The sequence below is a fragment of the Microchirus variegatus genome, assembly GCF_963457635.1.
Source record: "Microchirus variegatus genome assembly, chromosome: 5".
In the NCBI taxonomy this organism is placed as follows: Eukaryota; Metazoa; Chordata; class Actinopteri; order Pleuronectiformes; family Soleidae; genus Microchirus; species Microchirus variegatus.
Genome location: NC_139806.1, coordinates 17,438,762 through 17,460,621, shown reverse-complemented (window position 1 = coordinate 17,460,621; position 21,860 = coordinate 17,438,762). Strand labels below are relative to the sequence as shown.

Sequence of the window (21,860 nt, the reverse complement as noted above, 5' to 3'; positions counted from 1 at the left end):
GTCACCTGCTGCCTCGCTTCTACTGCAGCAGCTTCCTCTGACCACTGCAGAAAATTGTGTGGTGGGTTAGCCAGCTGCGTGGTTCACAAGCATGCCATTTACGCTGCTAGGGTATGAACGGTGGGACTGAACCAAGGGATGTGGGTGATTAACATGCACACACATGTACACACATCTTAGAGCACTGAGGCTAAAAGATGAGCCAGTGTGAATTGTTTCTTAACCACAGGAAGAACACTTTTACACCAGCAAAAAAATCCATTTACACAGGTGGTAAACGAGGCAGACATAGAAGACTTATATTCAGAAGGAAAGTATTCAAGAACATGGCTGTCTTTAATAATGTAACATGGTTATTTTTGCATTCCAATAACTAAGAATGGAATTTAGCTAGTGGGTACATTTGGTTATAGAACATATAACCTTATTGTTCAGCATTAATGTATACTTGTTAAGATTACTTAAAAAAAATCCCTGTATTATGTTTCGTGAAAAAACCCTTTCATATCATTGCATATTGGACATCGATACAAATATATCTGTGTCAGACAGGTTCTACGCATCACATGAGTGGTTTCTTACCTTGCACCTCCATCCATTGGTGGGAAGAGAGTCTATAGCAGGTTGTAGACAAAATGTATGGTAGCCTTTGTCACACATGTCGCACACCAGCATTTTAGTGTCCTCTCCTGGATTCCTGCAGAAAAAAAGAGGGTTGAACAAAAACATAAACCAGAGGATGATGCACACTGAGGCCTACACATTAATTGTACATGTAAATGTATGATGTAATTTACAGTTGTCATGGTTGGGTTATTTTCTCTGTTATGGATCGTCATTGTTAGGCTTCCTGAAATAGACTTGTAGATACACATATGTATATGTGTATATATATATATATATATATATATATATATATATATATATATATATATATATATATATATATATATATATATATGTATATATGTATATATGTATATATATATATATATATATATATATATATATATATGTGTATATGTGTGTATATATATATATATATATATATATATATATATATATATATATACATACATACACACACACACACACAATTCTACAATTGAGCAATGAGCATCAATTGTCCAAGCTAGATTAAGGACAACAAGCAATTTAGTTTCATAGCTAATGTGCATTGTTATTTTTCAGGAAATAGCGTTAACATTGTTTTGTGTACTTTTTTCATCAACTCTCCAACCTGAAAAAAACAACAACATTATAAACAAAACAAATACAAATGATAATACTACACCAGCTTAGACCAGCTGAGCACAATGAGAGTCATTTACCTACTGACAACCCATTTTTAATAAACACATACAGAAGAGAACTACAGCAACGTGTGGGCGAGGACATATCAAGTTGCTCCGATATATTCCATCCAGGGTTTTAGTGCTTTCCTCTGGGGAACATAGAGGGGGCTCATAGTAACATTTTATTCATCAGGTGGATTATGGGTGCACATAGCTATGGGAAAGACTTGTCAATTATTGTGACAGTAATTTTATGCATAATACCTATTCCAAAACTTCATATTTTGTGTCTGTAGTTTTACAATTGAACAATGAACTAATCTATCCCTCTGCTGTTCTATTGCCAGAAGTATTCTTTTTTTTGTTAGTAAACACAGCTAAGCTAGGAGATTTTGCTACTTTGATTGTTCTTTATAAGAAGAGCAAATGGAAATGAGGGTACCATGGGTAATGTTTGCTCCTGCAGAGATGTTAGTATGCTTAAATATTAGTCTAGCGGATATACAGTAGCTCAGGGCATGTAGCGGTGCGTCATGATGTGTGGGTGCTGCTTCTTTAATTGCAGGTTTGGAAATGAGTAATACTGAGGAATCAGTTGGGGAAAAAAAGAGCGCTTAACTGTAAACACGCAAATGTTTTTTTTTCCCTGGCCAACACTGAAGTACTTTATGTTTATGGACTATAAATAAAAGGTAAGATTCAATATTGATGTCACTACAGTAAAAGTCATGTTTCACATTTGTGTCAGATCTTTCAATTCAAAAACTAGTCTCAATTCCCATCCCATAAATTACAGTTTGTGACAGCATAATCATAAAACCCAACTCAATCTCGCAAAATACCAAGCTAGAAAAAAATACTATGCAGTGCCACAGTTTCTGTGTAGCAATAAACTGGAAACTCAATGGACGATGTTCACCTGAAGCTAACAGCCCTTCTTGCCAACAATCCCCTGTCCTGCTTTAATGGGTTCAGAGGTTATAAAACTGTGCTTCAGGGTACAACATTCAGTTAAGTCTTTGCAAACCTCAGAAGGATACAAACCAGTCGTGGTAATCATGCCTGGTAGCTTAAGAGAAAATTAGACAAGAAAAACGAGAATAGAGACAGGACAAAAACATTCACTACACATAATACAGGGGGGTTTGAAGGTTGACTTACTTGCATGTCTGGCAGACCTTGCACTCGGGGCACTGCCAACCTGCCCTTCTAAGAGGGGTCACGGCCATGTCCAGGCAAATTCCATGGTAATGCTGACCACAGCTGGTGCAGAAGAGCTGGTCCAGTAGGTCCCCCGGGCTATCGCAGAGTGCGCAATTTACATCATCTACAACTATGGGAAAGAAAATTAAAGAAATAGGCATGGAGTGAGGCAAGGTGGGTGACTTCTTTAGTATAAAAACTCAACTATGCATTTAATTTTTATACTGTAGTTTATAAAAAATAAAATACTGTCCCCAATCGGGCTGCCACTTTGAACAAATATTAAATGACAAAAACTACCGAACAAAGATATTTAGTTTGAACCCCTCCCCCACCCAAGTTATTACAATTTGGATAAAAAAGTGACTGCACTAGAATCCAACTTACATTTGTGAATGGCCAATTCGATGTGTTCTGGGCAGAGGAGCGAGAGACTCCTGATATCCTGAAAGGTCCCAGCTGCCCCTGCACAGGGGTAATGGTAATGTTGAGCACATCCTTCAGCACAGCACTTAATGGATGCTCCAAGGCGCTTACAGTATGCACAGTGCTGCAGAGTGAGAGAGAGAGGGAGTGAGAGAGAAAGGGAGGGAGGGAGAGGGAGAGAGATGTCAATATGTCAAAAACGTCTTTGTCCTAAAACAATGAATAAGCAAGATTGAGTTTATCTTACACTACCGTTCAAAAGTTTGGGGTCACCTATACACTCACATTTTCTTCATCAAAAGAGTTGTGAAAATTGCAAAATTAAGAGAAAATATAGTCAAGACATTGTCAAGGTTAGAAATAATGATTTTTATTCAAAATAATAATTTTGCCCTTCAAACTTTGCTTTCGTCAAAGAACCAGCAAAACTATTTTCAGCTGTGCTAACATAATTGTACAAGGCTTTTCAAATCATCCAATAGCCTTCTAACACGATTAGCAAACACAATGTACCATTAGAACATTGGAGAGATGGTTTTGTGTAGTGTTTTTCCTTCAAAAATAAGGACATTTCTAAGTGACCCGCATTGAATAAAATCCCTAACCTGACCTGCAGACTTCTATGACTAGACACTTTTAAAAGGTAAATTTAGATTGTACAGTTAATATTAGTCCAAGTTCACAAGTGTTTACACAACCACTCTTGAGAACGAGTGGAAGACTTTGCAAATACAAATTGAGTGCTGTTAGGTGTGCCACTGCTAATGCTATGAGCTAAGCTGCCACGAGAGCTCAGCTCTGTTGAGTGGCATGACCTTTTCCATTTCACAGTTGAGAGATCCATGCTGCCGGGCCGACCTTTACCAGCCAGTCTGATCCTTCAGCTTTGCTGTGCCTCACTGAAGCAGACCCTCCCTGCTGCCTCAACACATTAAGATGGTGTTAACACCCATTAGTCTATGGATGTTCTTTCCCGACTTACCTTTGTGCTCCCTGAGTCAATGGCTCTGTCCACATTAAGCAGAGATTGTCCCTCGCCCTCACAAACACCTTCAGACCACAAGGCACAATTCTGATGTGCCCAGCATTGCCCTGAAATTTCAGTCAAAGACAGAGTCAGAATCAAAGAACTCACTTCAACATACAGTATTAAGAGTATTTTTTTTTACCTGACTCAAACAGAGACTGGACTTTAAAATCTTGTGGAAGGCCGACGTGAGAAAGTTCATCCCAAAATCGACTGGCTGGGTCTGGTTCTGGTTCTTCCTCGCAGCTTTCAGACTCACTGAAACAAAAGGAAAAAGTTTGTAAAGAAAGCACACCAGCAATTTTTTTTAAAGAAGGAGAGCTAAAAGATTTGGTACACAAGAGAGGGAAGGCTTGATTCAACTTAAAAATGAATCAAAAAGAGCAAGATAAAAGGTAAAAGATGTTGTGCAGTTTTTACAAAGGCAGAGAGCTGTAGACGGGGAGAATGAGCTGGGGGAAAATGTTAGAGAGCAAATAAAAAGCTGTGGGGGAGGAGAGAGGGAAAGGAGGAGGAGGAGGAGGAAGAGGGCCATCTTGTTTGGTGTGCGCACAAGAGGCTGGCTGTTCAGTCTCATAAAATCTGTTGAAAAGGATGCGTTTCTCCGAGTCCCTGGCTTGAACTAGTGAGCCACATAGCATGCAGAAAATGTGGAGAGGGTGCATTTGCATTTAAAAAGGACCCAAGCTCCAGTAAACAAGCCAACGGCCAAAATCCAGAGACTCTCTTCTGGAAGCATGATGGTGTAAAGATGACAAAGAGTCTTGACCACTTCTTGATCAGAGCCAAAGTTTAATCAAATATTATGAAACGATCTTCTCCCACCACCTCATATTTACTCAGTCCCCCCCCCCCCTTTCCACTATCACTGCTTCTCTGACAAATCAATATTTAATTTATCCTCCTGCCCTGGGCTCCCTGCTCCCAGGGACTGGCCCCAATGACCAATCACACAGCTACAATACAACAGCTACTGGTTGGGCTTGGCATGCTGCCAGACCCATACTGCTCACATTATTTCACAGGGAACCCACAGAGACACCCAATTGGTTCCAAAGGACCAAAACAAATTAGGCAGCTGACGAAAGTGTCCGGGGAGGGGCCTTTGTTGGCATGGTGTGCACTCATCTGAACATTTGCGTGTGCTCTCACTCTCTCTCTGACACACACACACCTGATGTGGCAACCTCTCAGCCTCAGGGCACTAACGGATACTATTCCGGCTGAAGCAAATTGATTTAGCCTTCAAATGTAGACTGACAACACAACGTGCTAACTGAGGGATGCCCTTTGGCTCCTCAGGTTAGAGTAGGTGTTTATGTACATGGTCCCGTGTGTTTACTGGCAAATGTGTAAATAAAACCCATTTCAATAAGAATTTCACACAACATGAAATCAACAAAGATTTACATAAGTAACCAAACCAAATAACCAAAGTAAATGTCTTTCCATACAAATGCCTTCTGACAGAATTGGTTATTTCCTGTTGAGCATTCAGCTTGTACAATAACGCTGATTGTTTTAGTTAGGGGTGGGAATCTCTTGGCACCTCATGATTCAATCCGATTACGATTCAGAGGTCAACGATTCGATTCTAAACCGATTATCGATGCATCTCGATGCAACCATTTTTTACTTTAATACTTTGCTACTCATTTAAAAGTAAGATAAAGCAACATAAATATAAAAGTGGTAGTGCCCCCTTATCTGCCTCATCTGGTGCAGACAAACGGCCCTTTTATTTCTGCGCACCGCCCCTGCGCCGTTCTCTTCTCTCTCTCCTGCGCCGTTCGTCGCTCCCCTGCGCTTCTGCGTCTCCAAGCGCTCATTTCATATCTAAAGCAGACTGGATCCATTCTCTACGTGTTTTATCCCCACATAAAAATAATGATCTTTATGAAAAGGATGGAGTACAGTCGTGATGAAGTGCAGGTGATCCGAGTGAAACGTGGTGACAGACTCTGAAGAGCAGAGCGCACTTTTCATCGTTTTCACTTCGTGGTCTAAATCTTTGTGAAAGAAGACGCTTTATCGCTGTAATTAAGGGAATAACAGATGCTTCAGATGAGCTGATTTAGTCAACTGCTCAAAGAGAGAGAATGTTCTCTGGTGTGAAGTCAATGTCACAGGGAGTTCATAATCTGTGCAGCATGCAGCAAAGTTTCGCTTTTGCGCAGAGACTTTCCAGCGTTTAACAGGTGCTGTTCCACCGTGTTGTAGCTGTGTTTAGACCGCCGAATTATCAGTGCATCCCTAAATATAATATCCTTATTGACAAGAACGATGTAACCGTAATAATGACGGACTTTATAGTGTGACTTGGGTTTCAATCGGCACCTGGACAAGCGTGCGCTGCGCTGATTACATGGGGGAACATGCGCTCTTGTTCCCCGGTATAGAAAAAAGCAGAGGTGTATAAAAATAAATTTAAGAGATTTATATAAAAAAAATTAAATAAATAAAACAAGCAACGCAAAGCCTGGCGGGGGGTCAAGTAAAGTCTGGCAGCCCGCTAGGCTTATAACACACTGGGGGAAACCCTGGCTCTGCAGCGAGTGAAGCGAACAGAATGTTGCAGCAGGCGAAGTAATTACATTTCTTTAAATTCCGATTATTAACTTATCCGCATCGATTCGGAATCATTCTAGAGAGAATCACGATGCATCGAAGAATCAATTATTTTTCCCACCCCTAGTTTTAGTTATACCAAAACAATCTGTGAAATTACACCACAACCAAATTCTGATGTAGCTCATTTACTTCCTACAGGGAGACAACACAGATAAAATTGCTGTTCTAACTAAAAACTTCTAGCCAAACACTTTGTAATAACACCATCAGCAAGGTCTACTTACTTCGTCTTCTCCTTCTGTCCTGAGGTGGTCTCTTCAGCCATTTTAGGCTGAGTAGTTTTATCACCATCACTGCTATCACTCGTCGAGCCTCCTCCATCCTTCTGACTGAATGATGCTTCAAGCTGAGGCATGGTGCAGAAGAGTTGCAAATCCCCTTGACCCAGCAGGCTACGGCCACCGCAGTAACAGAAGGCACAGAGACGCTTACTGAAACAAAGAAAATGGGTGGTAGAGGGTATTTAATTATATATACCTGCTGTGGCTTAAGACAGTGGCATGCATGTCACCATTAATTAAGCCCTTCCTTTTCTGGCAATGAGACTGTCTGGGCACAACAGACATATAAACACAAGATGTGGATGTTTTTAAGGCTGACGTTTAATTTTAATGAAATAAAACAGTTAATTCAGCATGACTTAGTCACACTGTGGGAAGACAAATGTATTCACCTTGTATTTACGACTTGTTTTGGAAAGTACAACATCGAGATAAATAAAGAACAGTGGTCAAGAGATGAAAAATTTGGAAATTAAAAAATTGTGGTAAATATTTATTTAATTGTAAAGCAATTAGTTGGCCTTGCTAATAAGATCCCCTGAGGTGCCACTAGACTGCCCTCCATCACTAACATCAATGGCACGGACAGGTCTGAAGAGTGATTATAACCTTTAACTGAGTGGCACCTGGGAAGAAATTGCTGCCTTAACCAGCAGATTTGTCATTTCCAATCCATTCATGCATGTGCACACAACAAGGCATAGAAATGGCACACACACACTTGGTCACATTTCAAAATAGAAATGCATATGAATTTCCCAAACAACTAATTTCCTCATTCATTTAACAGAAATGTATACCTTGAACTAGATATTGAACTAAGAAAACAGTCAATATCGAGCAACAAAGCTTCCACAGACAGTATCTCCAATATTAGCAACACTAACAAAAGTCCCAGTCCAAGTTGAATGTGGCTGTGATAGCTGTGGCTGAGAGGCTATGTGGCCTTTTTACATCACAACTGTAGTGCTACAACTGTTTTTTTTATTTTTTTTTATGTCCAGCTTTGGAAAAATATGCATTGAAAAAACATTTCTTGAACAACTGTGGCAAGTTCAGCATTCCTAACCTGGTTTCCACTTCTCTGCTCCCTGGGACAGATGGTCCTGCTGAATTATCAGCTGGAGGGCTCTGGGCCAGAGGGCAGGAGGGCTCGTCCTTCTCTGGCACTTCACTTGTCACCTCTTCCACAGTCTCTGCTGGCAGGATTTGGGTTTCTAACAAAAGAAGGAAATTATCAAGTCAGTCAGTAAAGAAATAATAACTTAAGTGGAACTACAATTCGAATGCACTGTTGGCAATGCAGTCTCCAGAACCCGTACAAAATTTCCCCATATCCCATGAGTTGCTCTTTACTTAATTCCCAATTACTGTAAAATCAGTATGCAGTGTCCAACTGACACAAGCTGCCATGGAGAGAGATGCCTGCAATCCAGGTCAAAACTCTGCCTTTATCAGCGAGATGGATGTTACAAGATGGATGAACAGAGGCAGTGTAAAATATGAATAATTGCTGCCAAATGTTTCAAAAAGTGGATTTAAATTTGATGGGAGGGGAGGATTCCATATGACAACTGAGCCCAATGTTGTTGCCATCAATAGTCCTCTTAAACTAAGTTACCAAAAAACATCAAAACATTTACTGTGCTACAATATATAATACAACTCCTAAAAGCACTTCTCACTGAGACTTTGGGGCTTATAAAATTATATTTATTATCGTGATGTAATTAGACCACAATCATTCAGTGTCATCCAGTGGAATTACACAAGGACAAGTTAAAGCTCATTACCTCCTAATAACCCCATGTACCTGTGCAAGACTTGTAGTCTGAAATTTGTTTTCGATTAACTACAGTTAAACAATAACCACTGTTCCCCAATGAGCACTCAAAGTGTCACTATGGTCCGAAGATCAATGTAAAAATGTTTATGAATGTGCCCTGATCATATTACACGTGACACAAACACACAAACAAATGACGGGCAAAACAGTTATTTTCGGTGTAACTGAATCATTAGAATCAGCTAAATAAAAAGATTTGTTCACCGTATCGTTCAGTACTTCCTGCATGACCGGAGCAAAGATAAATATGGCCCGAACGGGTTGTGGTTTCGGCTCACGATTGATGGCTTTCGGCAGTACTCACTTGGTACCTCGTTAGAGCAGGTATCAAAAAAAAAAAAAACACCAGGTACCAGGTACTATCCATAATGGAAAAGCAAGAAAATAGAGTAGAGTTGAGCCGAGTAGTTCTAGAATTATATAATGGAAAAGTGCAATAAGTGGACCAAGGAATAGACTGATAGTGTAAATGTACATATATTTAACCCTAACCCTTGTTTTTAGTGTAAGGTAAACTAAAACTAAAAACCTTAGGGTTGCCTAGCCTTAGGTAGAATGTGAATACCCTAATATATCCAGCTACAGGGCTGCACTGAGATGCATAAGAATGGGAAGCATGGTCACATGATGTGATGTACATGCGTTAAAAAAAATGCACAAATGGGTCTGGAGAGACTGATGGGATTTTAAAAAGCTTTTAGAGGGCATTAGCCTTGGGCTCTTTCCCACTGCACCTCAATGCCAATCTCGGAGCGGGAGGAGAGATAGAAGCAGTAAGGGGAGAAAAAAAAAAGTGAACACCCACTGCAGCTTCACAGCTCAAGCTAAACCCTTTCAATTATAGCACTGAAGTAGAAGCATGAGGTGCCAGGAAAAAACTCTCATCCATCCTTCTCCAAGTGAGGAAGACTCCTCTGCCTTAACTGAAATAAGCACACTGTATGACGCAATCCCCAGTCTTGTGTCAGTTTCAGCAGAGCCAATGTGTACATAATGAATCAAAAATAGAGAAGTGCAAAGTCCCACCTGTGTCCTGAGTGCCGACGGACTCCGTTATCTCACTTCCATCCATGCTGTCCTCCTCATCTACAACAACCCTTCCTCTGGTGCGACCCCTAGGGTGAGGAAAATACACAAACAAACAGAGGCAGTGGAAAAAAAATTAGATATGGAAGAGCGACTATGTTCACCTCAACACAGGGTTGGTGATGCATTAATAAATTAGTGTAATAAAGTCATATCACCAATTTTTAATGGGCAAAAAAAATATAGTGGATTGGGGGTTGGGGTCATTGGTAGTATGTTGAATTTAAAAATGGAGAATGGTCAATCTGAATAACACTGTGGCAATAATGAAACACCATCCACAGACCAATAATCAGAATTGTGTTGTGTGTGTTACTATGACCACATGCCTTAATCTCAGCATGTTCTTGTTAAGTTTCAAATCTAAATTCAAACACCACTTGTGTTATTATGACATAAAAGCTCCGTGATTAAAGACAACACAAACAGTGAATCATGAATGTACATGAGTAATGAATGGGATTTGGGGATGTGTGACTATTTAGTGGCTGTACGTGTAAAAACATTTGATTATTACTATTGTGTTTCTGGTGGTGCAATAACAACTACAAAGGAAATAGTATTATATACACTTTAGAACTCCCAATTTCAGAATGCATGGTCATACCTGCTAGAACTGGGGGCAACATACAAGATATCGTCTTATAGTTTGGATATCGTCATGACGTTTTCTAGTTTAAAAGGCTGTTGCATTGATTATCACCATATTCATTATATTGAATAAATTACAGAAATACACTTGATATTACAAAATAAATATATTGATAAAAAAATGTATCAATAAAATTTTTATTTAAATAATTATATCTTAAGCCTAATCATTTGAGTTGTAACATAATTTGACCATATGTATGGGCAACATCATTGTTTGCAACACATGTGAATGTCCTTCAATGTATATTAACCCATTGACACCGGGAGAACATTGCCGCATTTGTACCATTAGATCCGGGAGAGCGGCTGCGTGTTTTATTCTACCATAGACGCCGGTAGAGCGGATACGTCAATTTTCGGGGGGTATAAGGGTTCCTCGCGACATTGTTTTGAAATTTCTTCGAGCAGATTTCTGAAGGCAGTGATTTTTAGGTGTTTCTCGTCTTTGATGACGCCATCGCTGATAACTTCGAACGCACTGAACAAAACGAACGGGATTTATGGTTAAGACAGTTATGTTTGAAGACGACGAGGTCGGCGATAATGACGATTAGTACCACCGTAATCGAAGGAGTGTTTACAACTGCGCACCAGGGGTGACAGTAGATTTACCTGCAGATGCCACACCGCTGTAAGCACTATCACCGTTACATGTGAAGCAGACTGTTAAAGTCATTACATGCTGTTCTTGTTCTGCACACTCCATCAGGACTAAATCAAGGCACTGACACGTTGATATTTCTTTATTTTCTTACTGTTTTTTTTAATTGAAAATAGTTTTTCACTTTACTTTTACATTTTTGTATCTAAATAAGCTAGATTTACAGGAGAGCCACAAGTGTAAGCTTTTTGAAATGTGTTCCTATCTGCTACAGAGGCTGAGAAATCAGTCATTTAGTAGGCATTGAACCTCAGGTTTTAGAGGCATTTTTTCCAGGAGCTTCAGGCCTTAATGGGTTAAAAAGCAGAAGAAAGAAACTGGGTATATACAGAAATGAAAGCTAAAAATTGTATTTCAGGCATGTAATACAGTTGATATTTGAGTGTATTCACAGCGTGAATTGACACTCTCCTATTAGCGCAAACATTAAAAAAAAAAAAATTGAGATATTATTTATAAATCATATTGCACAGACTTAGTCTGACAGAGATTTGAGTTACACCATGATATATATATCGATATCAAATGATATAAAAGGCATATCGTAATAAGATCTTCTCCAGTCCTAATACCAGCAAATTAAGAAAGCAACAACTATGACCTTTGATAATTGTTGGTAATCAGCATCCACTCTAACATTTAACCAAAAGCCACTGCAGCCAGTGTGTGTATAGAACAAGGCACTTTGAACATCTAAAAACAGGAATCGTTTTGATGGATCTACATTAGTAATAAGGTGTTGGTTATGCTTTCAGTTTGTGAAAAGGTCAATTCTCTAGTTAATTTTCCACTGTGCAAAATAATGTGTTGGCAGCAAAACCTAGACCATTACATTTAATATTTTGTTGCAGTGGTGTTCTTAACATAATCAGTTATTCTTGTTGCTTAATGTCAATGCACATCACTACCTAATTGCATTAAATAGACCCTGCCATGAAAAAGATTCACCAAGCCCATATGTGGTGATGTTTCGAGGGACGCTGTGTAATCAGCAACAGGCTACACTACTTTTTTTCAGATTTGTGATTTCTTTGACTTATTCATCATAATTACCTAAATGTTCATTTATTCAAGAAGCTACAGTACTAAATTAGACAACATTAATTCAGGGCAGGTGATGTGGGTGGTGGGTTCAAATCATTACCAATTGAGTACTTATTACCTTTTGTAAAATGAAAATTGATTTCAAGGAAACTTGTTTATATTAATTTGTCCTTCGACAAATTATACTGATTAGAGAAGAACAAGGAAGAACAGCCATTAGAAAAAACCCAGAATCATAAGACCCTTCTGAAGTCTAATTACTACTATCAAAATCCACTCAATAAATTGCCAGGCTAAAAATAATCTTTGCCTTTCCCCTCCAATCCACACCGTTATCTCTACGGGAGACGTCACTACTGTCTAAAAGACAGACAAATACGTTGCCATTGTATGATTACATTAGTGAAAATGCCCAGTCAGCATATCCGACAACCACACTGACAGTTCAAACCATATGCCTGTATGCAAATGCAGATATATACAAGCACCAGCACATACCCCTCTTGGAGGGCTCTGGGGAAGGTGGGGCTACATTTTCAATTGAAGTGGAGAGAAAAATCACAAATGGCTGAATGCCAAATCAACTCCTCCCTCTAAATGACTTCCATGTCAAGATAAGGAGCAACCAAAAGACCAAGAATGACAGAGGAGACCACTAGCAGTCCTATATATGCACTTATCAGTAAGACCGAGTTAAACATAATTGTCTTTAAACGGTAGACATTACCAAATAACAGAAAGCACTTTCCATGTAAAGCTGAACAAAGTGACTGTTGAACTATTTTAAACAATACTACAAAAATTATTTTAAATTAAATCTAATGCAACAGTAGTTATACACATCTTAGATGCAACAGCAGCCAAATTTAACTCTCACTTAATTTCTCATTCATAGGGCCTTGTTCACTGTAAAGCTTACACATTTGACGTGGATCTTGAACATGATGCAGTAAAAAAAAACCATCATGTCAGATGACACCATTGCCAAAATACACATTGCCTTACCTGTACAAGAGTTCAGAGGCACACTGCAGACAACCAAAACAAGAAAAATGTGTAGAATAACAAACCACGTATGCATTACACATTCTCCATCACATGCTTTCCTTTAAATGCTCACAAGCATGTAGGCAAGTTTTGATTGCAGGGAACAAATCCAATGGTGTGACATTTTCATTACTGACCACAATCTAAGGTATACCAACACACTAATTTGTGACCCATTTGCAGAGCCTGCTGCTACACAAGATGTAACTGTTACTGTTATTATATTATACAAATATGTTAACTCAAATTTCCCCTTAAAGCATAGTCATTATTCCACTGAAAAAGAAAATGCTCAAGACTAACATTCAAATCCCTTACCATACACCCCCCACCCCCCAACAGTTCCACCAGAAGGAGAGAGAGAAAAAAAGAGAAAAGGTGAAAATAATGCCATGGAAAGTAGTCCCAGCTCACACACTGCTGCCTAGAAAACCAGACACAGATTACCATTCTGAAACGGACTGACTGACAGATGGAGCGTGGGCAAATCGAGTAAATTCCAACAATTAAGTCTGCAAGAGCGATTTCTGACACATCCTCCTTTGTCACAAGGCTTTTCAAAAAGGTACACATTTATATTTTTACTTTCAGACTTATTTTTATATCTTAATATATTAGACAAACGTATCTGACCATGAGACTAGGGGTACTCTGTGTTAAGAGCATAGTCATAGTATAGCTTTGATCACTGGTGAGAGTTGGTGTAGAAGGACAAAATTCAAAGGTTCTAATTCAATGAAATCCAGGGTGAAATTAAAACAAATTGGGGTATCTTGATTACTGTGATAACAGCTGTAGCCGTAATCTGCAGCCGCAACAGAAACATGTTTATTTTTGAAGCAACTACAAACATGCATGTCATAACCAGTGTCAATTATCAAAATTCATCTACGTGTAATTTAATAGTTGAAAATGTTGAATTGAACCACGCCTCTGGCAAACCACCGCCAATAACTGCGATGCACAACAGTAAGTGCTAAGGCTAGTTAGTGTATGTAAATTGTTTATTTATTGACACTGGGGGGGTCATCAGGAGTATATTGCACTGCTAAAATAGAGGTAGAATAAGACACTGAAAGTGAATAGCGAGAACTATGGTGCTCGGATATAAAGCTAACCTTGAAGTTACGTTAGGCTAGCAAACCTTTTATATCAACACTCAGACATTCGCTGTGGATATAAATGAGACCAACAGTGGTAGCAGAGCAGCATATGTTCACTATGAAGCTGTTAAAACTTATTTGTCTGCAAGTCAATGCCAGTCAAAAGCCATGTTTGTGTGTGTTAAGGTGACTAAGGTTTTACACGACTTTGGCCATGGAGCAGTGGAACTCCGTACTCCTCAACTACATATTTGAGCTAAAACAATAAAAGAATGTCTCCTCTTGAATCAATTTGGGACATTGTGAATCTGGATCGAATAGATTCAGGAAATCGGCAGCGATACATGCCCTATGATCGACTGATCGAAAAAATAGGCAGCTGATTAGGTGCAGCCTATTTCTGCAGGTATAATCTCGACCTGTCAACGAGAAACAATTGAAATCTACCACAGGTCAAGCTTTCAACTTGGCATTAACACATCATCTGGATGCTTGCAGATTAAACGATCCACAAGGAGCAGGGTATTAAGACTGATCAAGAGGACAGAATAAGGATAGAGTACAAGAACATGGCAAGCAGCATATTACAGTACAGCTGTAAGCTGCATTATACTGAATATTGCTATGGGAGTCACAGAAAGCTAGGCATCTTGTACAATACCTACCTACAAAAGACATTTCTGTGCCGCAATTAATGAAAACGGTTTGAAACATCTAAATAACATGGGCTTTAATATACAATTCCTGCAAGGACATTTTATTCAAAATCTCTTTTCAACTAAATGGTTATAAAAGGACCAATTTTGAACTAAATATCTGCAATCCAGACAGACAGAGTCTGTCAGAGAATATTTTGAATTCAACTCAAATAAAAAATTTAATTTTTCAATAATACTGTGTATGGTTAACTACTCAGTCAACCTTAGAATTTGACAGCTTGATTTTGATAGTTACCAAAACACAAAGCTATAGATTTACTTTATAGAAAAATGTAAGGTTATAGTGACATTAAGATATTGTTGGTATGGTTAAAACCTAGACCGGAAGTTCCAATTAACGTTGTTTTTTTGGTGTGTATCTGCGCCATTACCTCGTTTATGAAGCCCTGAAGGTTCGAAACAAACAGTTCAGCCACTGCTGAGAACTCTGTTTTGTATGGTAATCTCGGGCTCAGGGAGATCTCTGAAAAAACCTGGTCCGGTTACGTAAACAGCATTTCTCCTGAACAGCGGATCCTCGTGGTCAGGGCATTTAAATTAATCCAACATTTCATGAGCTATGATATCAAGCTGTGAACATTGACAGATAGTATCAGTATATCATAATGAACCAAATTCTCCGAAAAAACACAAGATATCTCAATGTTTTGTAGTGAGCGGTTCTATTTGCAGTTGCAATTGTCACATATAAACCATACATGCTTTACCATGCACAGACAACCAGACCTCATGCACCTGTGTGCCTGTGCAAGAGACATGAAATGGAAACAGGATGCATGTCGCATACACCACAGATGTGGCCATAACCAGTGCTATCAAGTGGACAACCCCAACCCCTTTAAATCCCATATTATGATACCATATCATTCCAGAGATGAAAAAAAAAATACCAGGGTAAGTTTTTGCATGTAGAGTAAAAAACCTACTTCTTTCTGTTCTTAGGCAGGGATGAGGGTGGTGCCTGGGGTAGGATGGCAGCAGCATCTTTGCGTGGCCTGCCACGTGGTCGCTTGTCTGCGTGGGCAGGACTTCCTGTGGATGTGGCCCCTACACTGCTGGAGGGCGGTAAGGGTCCCTGGTCAGAGGGTTCCACAGTCTTATCCTCTGATGACATTCTGGAAAACGATTATAAGAAAAATTAGATCAAGGAAAGTGTTAAATTGTTTGGAAAATTATCTCAAGTTTCCAAACACAAGGTAGAGAAAAAACATGGCAACACGGTTTACACCTAATTGGATTTCATATTCTTAGCAAAGGGATGTCAGATCATAGGCAATTTCAATTAATTGAGTTTTTCACTTATACGTGAAGATCGGCAATCATTGCTGATCATCTAAGTCACCAGACTACAAGTCCTTGGGCAATCCCTCTTAACAGTGACACACACCTAGATCTAGTCATATTCAGTGGGTTTTAAGTGTCTTGGACATGGTTCATACAAAATATCTAACTAATCGAGATTCTGTCCCTTCTTCAAGAAACGCACTAAAGCTGAAACAATGCAAATGATCATCAGCCCGGCTTCTGTCCAATAGAGGTTCAGAAGCGGCCATTGCACAATCCCCTCGTGCAATATACAAAACTAAAAGGAGTACCAGGCCAATACTTGCCATTTTTAAAATAATTGGCACTGGCTACTTCATCATCATTTATTAATCTGCAATTAAACATGATACATTTGATTTGAAAGAAAATTGGCCAAAACAATCTGCATCAATTTATCAGTCATCGTCTGTCCTGCTTTCAAAAAATCTAAAAAAAAGATAGAACCCATCTGTTGAACCCTATTCGAAACCAAAATAACGTGGCTGTATTCATAAAAAGTGAAGAGTGGATATTTAAAGTGTCAAGTGAACTCTGTCAGATTGAAACTGGTACTGGTGCTGTACCATTTTTGCAGAACCTTATAATGTAACCATGGCAACATAAACAAACTAAGTCACATGACGTCCAGAGCTCTATATGAATGCAGTGAAAAGTAGCAAACTCATTTCCTTTACCAGACATTCTGCAATCACACCATAGCCAGTCAATCCAGGTTTTATATTAAACTGAAACCCACCCAATACAAATCACTAAAAAGGTAATTACCACGGATAATACCCCGAAGATGCATTTTGAAATGTTAAATGAAATTTAAAAAGAAAAAAGAAATCGCCATCATCATTTCTATTGTATATTTAGGCAAATGTGAGTTGTTATCATTACAACTAGGTGTATTTCATCAACACACGAGCAGTCAACTTTCGCACAACACAGCCAGACAAACAATGTCTACATATCGTCAATGTATGGGAGTTCAGCTCATTAATAGAAGGATAATGTATCCAATTTACACTACTAATTATACACCTCTCACAGGCCTTAATCCAATCAGATTGATAAATAATGGCAGGCATTTCATTCTTAAAACATTTAAGGGGAAACCATTGAAATTGAGGAAAGGCTTGTTTATCATATCTAGCAAAGGACATAATTATGATTGATAATTACTAATAGACAAGTAATTGTGTAATTATTTTTTGTTATTGACCAAATCAGTGAGTTCTTGTGATCAACAGATAAGTAACAAAACCCTTTATCAACACTGGTTCTATAACTGGGGAAACCAACCCATTTCTATTCCTCACTAGCTTTGACCCTGGATAACAAATGGCATGTCCAGTGGTCATCTTGCTCACTGACTTTTAAATACCAAAATTAAATCCTGTTAGAGATGATTACTCCCACATCCCATTAAAAAGAAAAAAATGTCATTAACCATCTTAATACAGTAGCCACCAAGAGCTGCCATAACAGTATCAGCTATTCTCAGCATATATTTGACAAAAGCTTGGAACTTTGTTAGAGGGACTCTTTGGAAATTATTCTCTTTTAAATGTGGCATTTCTATGATGACATCCAACTTCTGAGAGATGTGAGAGGAATAACTGCACACAGCTTTGTCCTTGGGCCATTTGGCAAACCCCATGCCCTGTATGAAAACAAATGGAATATTTTCACTCATATTTTTTTCCAATTTCTTCTTTTAATTTGTCACCTGTCTCATGTCATCTGATGTGCTGTGCAAGTTGCTTTGAAATGTGCTGTCTGCATCTGTGAACACTCGTCCACTCTCTACAACATACTGCAGCTAAAACTTTGACTCTACTGCAGGCAAGTGATGCAGCACGGCAAGTTTTCAGTTCATCCCTGAGAGCCCCATGGTCCTTTTTTGAAGGGAGGAGTCCATCAACAGAGATTGAATACAATACTTAAACCTGTTTTTTTATTTATTATGACCTGAAATCAAAATCTGTTCATTTTACGTTACCTCACAAGAACGCATTAGATCACACAGGGAATGTGTCGTCTACCTCAGAGTACACCATGTTGTAGCGTCATGTTTTTAGTAAGTGCCCAGAATGGACAAATCAAACACTGGCTCTAAGGTAGGCTTTTGTATGCAACCAGAGGGACATTGTATTTTCACATATACATTTGGATAGAAAGTGTAAGACACACAGTACACTATGAAATTAGATTAACACCAATTTTAGCTTAGAGTGAGATAACCCCTTAATTAGTATGTGGATATTTCCAGTAAACAAGCACAGAAGCAATGGTGGAACTGGCTATCCCATGGCAAGAAAGGACCACCACCACCCTATTGACGATCATTCACCTTTTTAAGTAGACCATTTTAATTGCATATGATGAAACTCAACATATCTTCTCATGAATGCCCACCGCTTCTGACTTCTGACTGATCACTTATTGGACAGCAAGCACTAAAGTCAATGCCTTCTCATCAGAACTGCACCAAAACCCAATACGATGTAGACGGTGAGGACTGAGTTCAGCAGACAGCAAGTTAAAGACTAGATGTTATCTTTCAGTGGTGCTAGGAGTATGAAAACATTTTATAGCAGAGTATTTTTCTATTCCAACAGTTTTGCGGAATACAGCAGTATTTTTTATGCATGAGCACGAATGAGTGCTACAGCAAGAGAGAGGTGCAGGTGAGAGTGTGTGTGTGTGTGTGTGGTTGAGCAAGAGAGAGGGAGTGGTAGAGTCGAGTGAGAGAGAGAGAGTGTGTGTGTGTGTGTGTGTGTGTGTTCATAGTGAGTGAGTGGTCGAGCAAGGGAGCAGGAGTAGCAGAGTTATGCGTGTGTCCTTTAATTTAACTACATACATTCTTGGTGCTCTAACATGCATTTTCTGCTAAGGTGGTGAATTGAAGATTACATGAAATTGCTTTTAATATTGTTATTTAAAATCCCAGCTACTGTGGGTTGTGCCTTAGAAGGTCAACGTATAACCTGAGCTTTTTTGAATGTTAAAGTGGAATGTTGGCCCAGATGCCAATATGAATACTTTTCACATACAGAAAATGCTCCACAATGATTAAGAAATTGCCACTGCACTGTTTCTAGCTGGGTTTGCTTAAACTACATAGATTACTCTTGAACTGTCCACTGGTGGAGTCAAGCGGACAGAAACACAATATATTTCTGTCTAACTGGAGAAATACTTAAAAGTTCATAAATAGGTGACCTTACCTCTCCTTTTAAATACAACATTTTGTATAATGCCTGAAAATTGTGTGTATTTTCAAAATCTTCCTCATCTAAATATGTTTGTTACAAGTGTTAAATAAAAACACTTGAGGTACCCTATCAACGTACATGCATCAAGGTCTATATACAAATTACAATAATCTCAACACAGAAAAGATGATGTACACCAAATGTAACGACTAGGTATGGTTTACAAAGACGCACAAAGCAAAACCAGGTCTGTGTGTGTATATTTGTATTGGCTTATATATTGTACGATCATTTTAGTTTTACCAATTTGTATTTGCACAAAAAGCAAATAATATATAGTATATAGTATATAGTATATATATATATATATATATATATATATATATATATATATATATATATAACAGGAGTTGGGTTTAACGATTTGGGGAAAATCTTTTTTTTTTTCTCCCACCTTTTTTACAATCACAATTAGTAGAAATGGCTCAATAGCACTTTTCATGCCCAATGCCATTACGAATGTCACAGGTTTGATTATCTACCAACACAAGTCCAATAGCCCATTCACAACATTTTTTAATTTTTCATAAACCGTATGGTATTGACCATGGTTTCTTAATGAGGCGAATCCTAAATTCCAGACATTGAAATTTCCTAATGGCCTTGTTCCAAATAGCAATTTCAATTTAAAAAGGATGAATTGTTCAGCCCTACTCAGGAGAGGGTTCAATTGTTGTTGGTCTGCATCTTTTGTTGCTCCTATGTGGCAATTCTCTCCTTCTCTTGTGTCTATATTGGGCTTCAACAGCCTCCAGGCTCTGTGGACAGATGGTGGACCATCAACACCAAACTCCACAGGAAATTGTCTTTACAGCAGAAAAACTGTCAGTACAATTATGCAGATAATGTGTATGTGTGCTTAAATCCTCAATTTGAGACAGAGAAGTGGTCCTGGAACTGTACACATATTTATGTGAAAAATGTTCAATTCGTTATTAGATTCAAACCCTGGTCAGGCTCAATTGAAAAGTGGTGAAAATAAAGACTCGAGGTTTGAATGTGGTGACTCCTAGGCAGTCACGACCACCGGGCACAATTGCTAGCGTTAGCTTTTGTTAACTCAGGCTGGGGCACAAAGCAGCAGTTGCATACAGCTAACGACAGCTAGCCTGTTGTTGTACAACTATGTTGCCTTTTCTTTGGCGATGAAAGATTAAAGTAGAATTGACATCGTCTTAATAACAAAGGAAACACACAAAGACATGAATCAACCTCACATCACAATGAACCCGGTGGTTGATTAGATATGGACATTTCCCAACAAACTTTGAAAAGGGTTCACACAGCAAACAGGTTACCTATGTTTGCAGTTAGTTGGCTAAGTCATCGCACCATCTTGAAACACCAACACAAAAACACCAAACATTACACCTTCAGCCTTTTGTTATGCCACTGCTCATATCATAGTATTGTTGTGGGGGAGATATAACTTGTAAACATTTTCCACACTGTCCATACAGAAATTTCCAAATGGATAGAAGGTATTGATGAGCAGTCGTGCCCAACACACAAAGGCTCGGTCTATAGAACGAAAAGGAACTGTTCTGGGGAACTACAATGCTACGTACAAAGTGAAAACGATACGATGTAAAATGACGTAAGCGTAGATTTGTGCCTATTGTTATGGAATAAAGACAGCTCGGTGCGACCACAGATCTAACCTTTCAGATAAACCGTTAAAAATGTGAACACTAATGTGTTTCTTGTTATATAGCATCTGCGGAATGCTCTACTGGATGTTGCCTTCCGTGTAATAGTCTGAGTCATGAAAGCCAAGGCGGCGACAAACCCCCATCAGGCTGGAGATGGATAATGTTGGCTCAGCTTCACTTCAGAAAGATGAATACCAAACAAGTACAGCCTGCACGGAAACAAACGATAGGACTTCACACTTACCTTCCAGCCCTATGAATAGCGAATTATCCTCTTCATGTCCGAAATACTGGGAGATGAAACGTCGCACTTTTATCACCAAGCAAGCTAGCTAGCTAGCAAGCTAACCAAGCTAGCTAGCCTCTCTCCAATGAAGCAACACCGCAGTTCTCAGAAATGTACAACGCATAGCATTAGATTCCAACGCTGCAATGTTATTCCCAACTTCGCCCATTTGATGGAAAGACAGTTCATGTAAATCCAACAGAAACCCGCTTCGCTTGCATTTGGAGGAGGGAGGGGGATCACTTTCCTTTCTCCAATGACAGCTGTCGTCGCACGAGTTGGGGTAATGTAGCTAGTTGGTGTTAGCCAC

At 39.0% G+C, this 21,860-nt stretch overlaps 1 protein-coding gene across 1 annotated transcript in view; it reads right to left on the bottom strand.

Moving 5' to 3' along the window:
• kmt2cb (lysine (K)-specific methyltransferase 2Cb) overlaps positions 1-21,582 on the bottom strand; it is a 64,915-nt gene extending 43,333 nt beyond the window's left edge. The window contains exons 1-10 of the mRNA XM_083889355.1: positions 21,509-21,582; positions 15,950-16,138; positions 9,736-9,824; positions 7,933-8,080; positions 6,807-7,013; positions 4,094-4,209; positions 3,907-4,016; positions 2,886-3,048; positions 2,457-2,628; positions 583-697 (exon numbers count right to left, since the gene is read on the bottom strand). Of these exons, the coding sequence (XP_083745481.1) occupies positions 583-697; positions 2,457-2,628; positions 2,886-3,048; positions 3,907-4,016; positions 4,094-4,209; positions 6,807-7,013; positions 7,933-8,080; positions 9,736-9,824; positions 15,950-16,137 (1,308 nt within the window). The 5' untranslated portion in view covers position 16,138; positions 21,509-21,582. The remainder of the gene's footprint in view (positions 1-582; positions 698-2,456; positions 2,629-2,885; positions 3,049-3,906; positions 4,017-4,093; positions 4,210-6,806; positions 7,014-7,932; positions 8,081-9,735; positions 9,825-15,949; positions 16,139-21,508) is intronic.
• Positions 21,583-21,860: the final 278 nt, after the last annotated feature.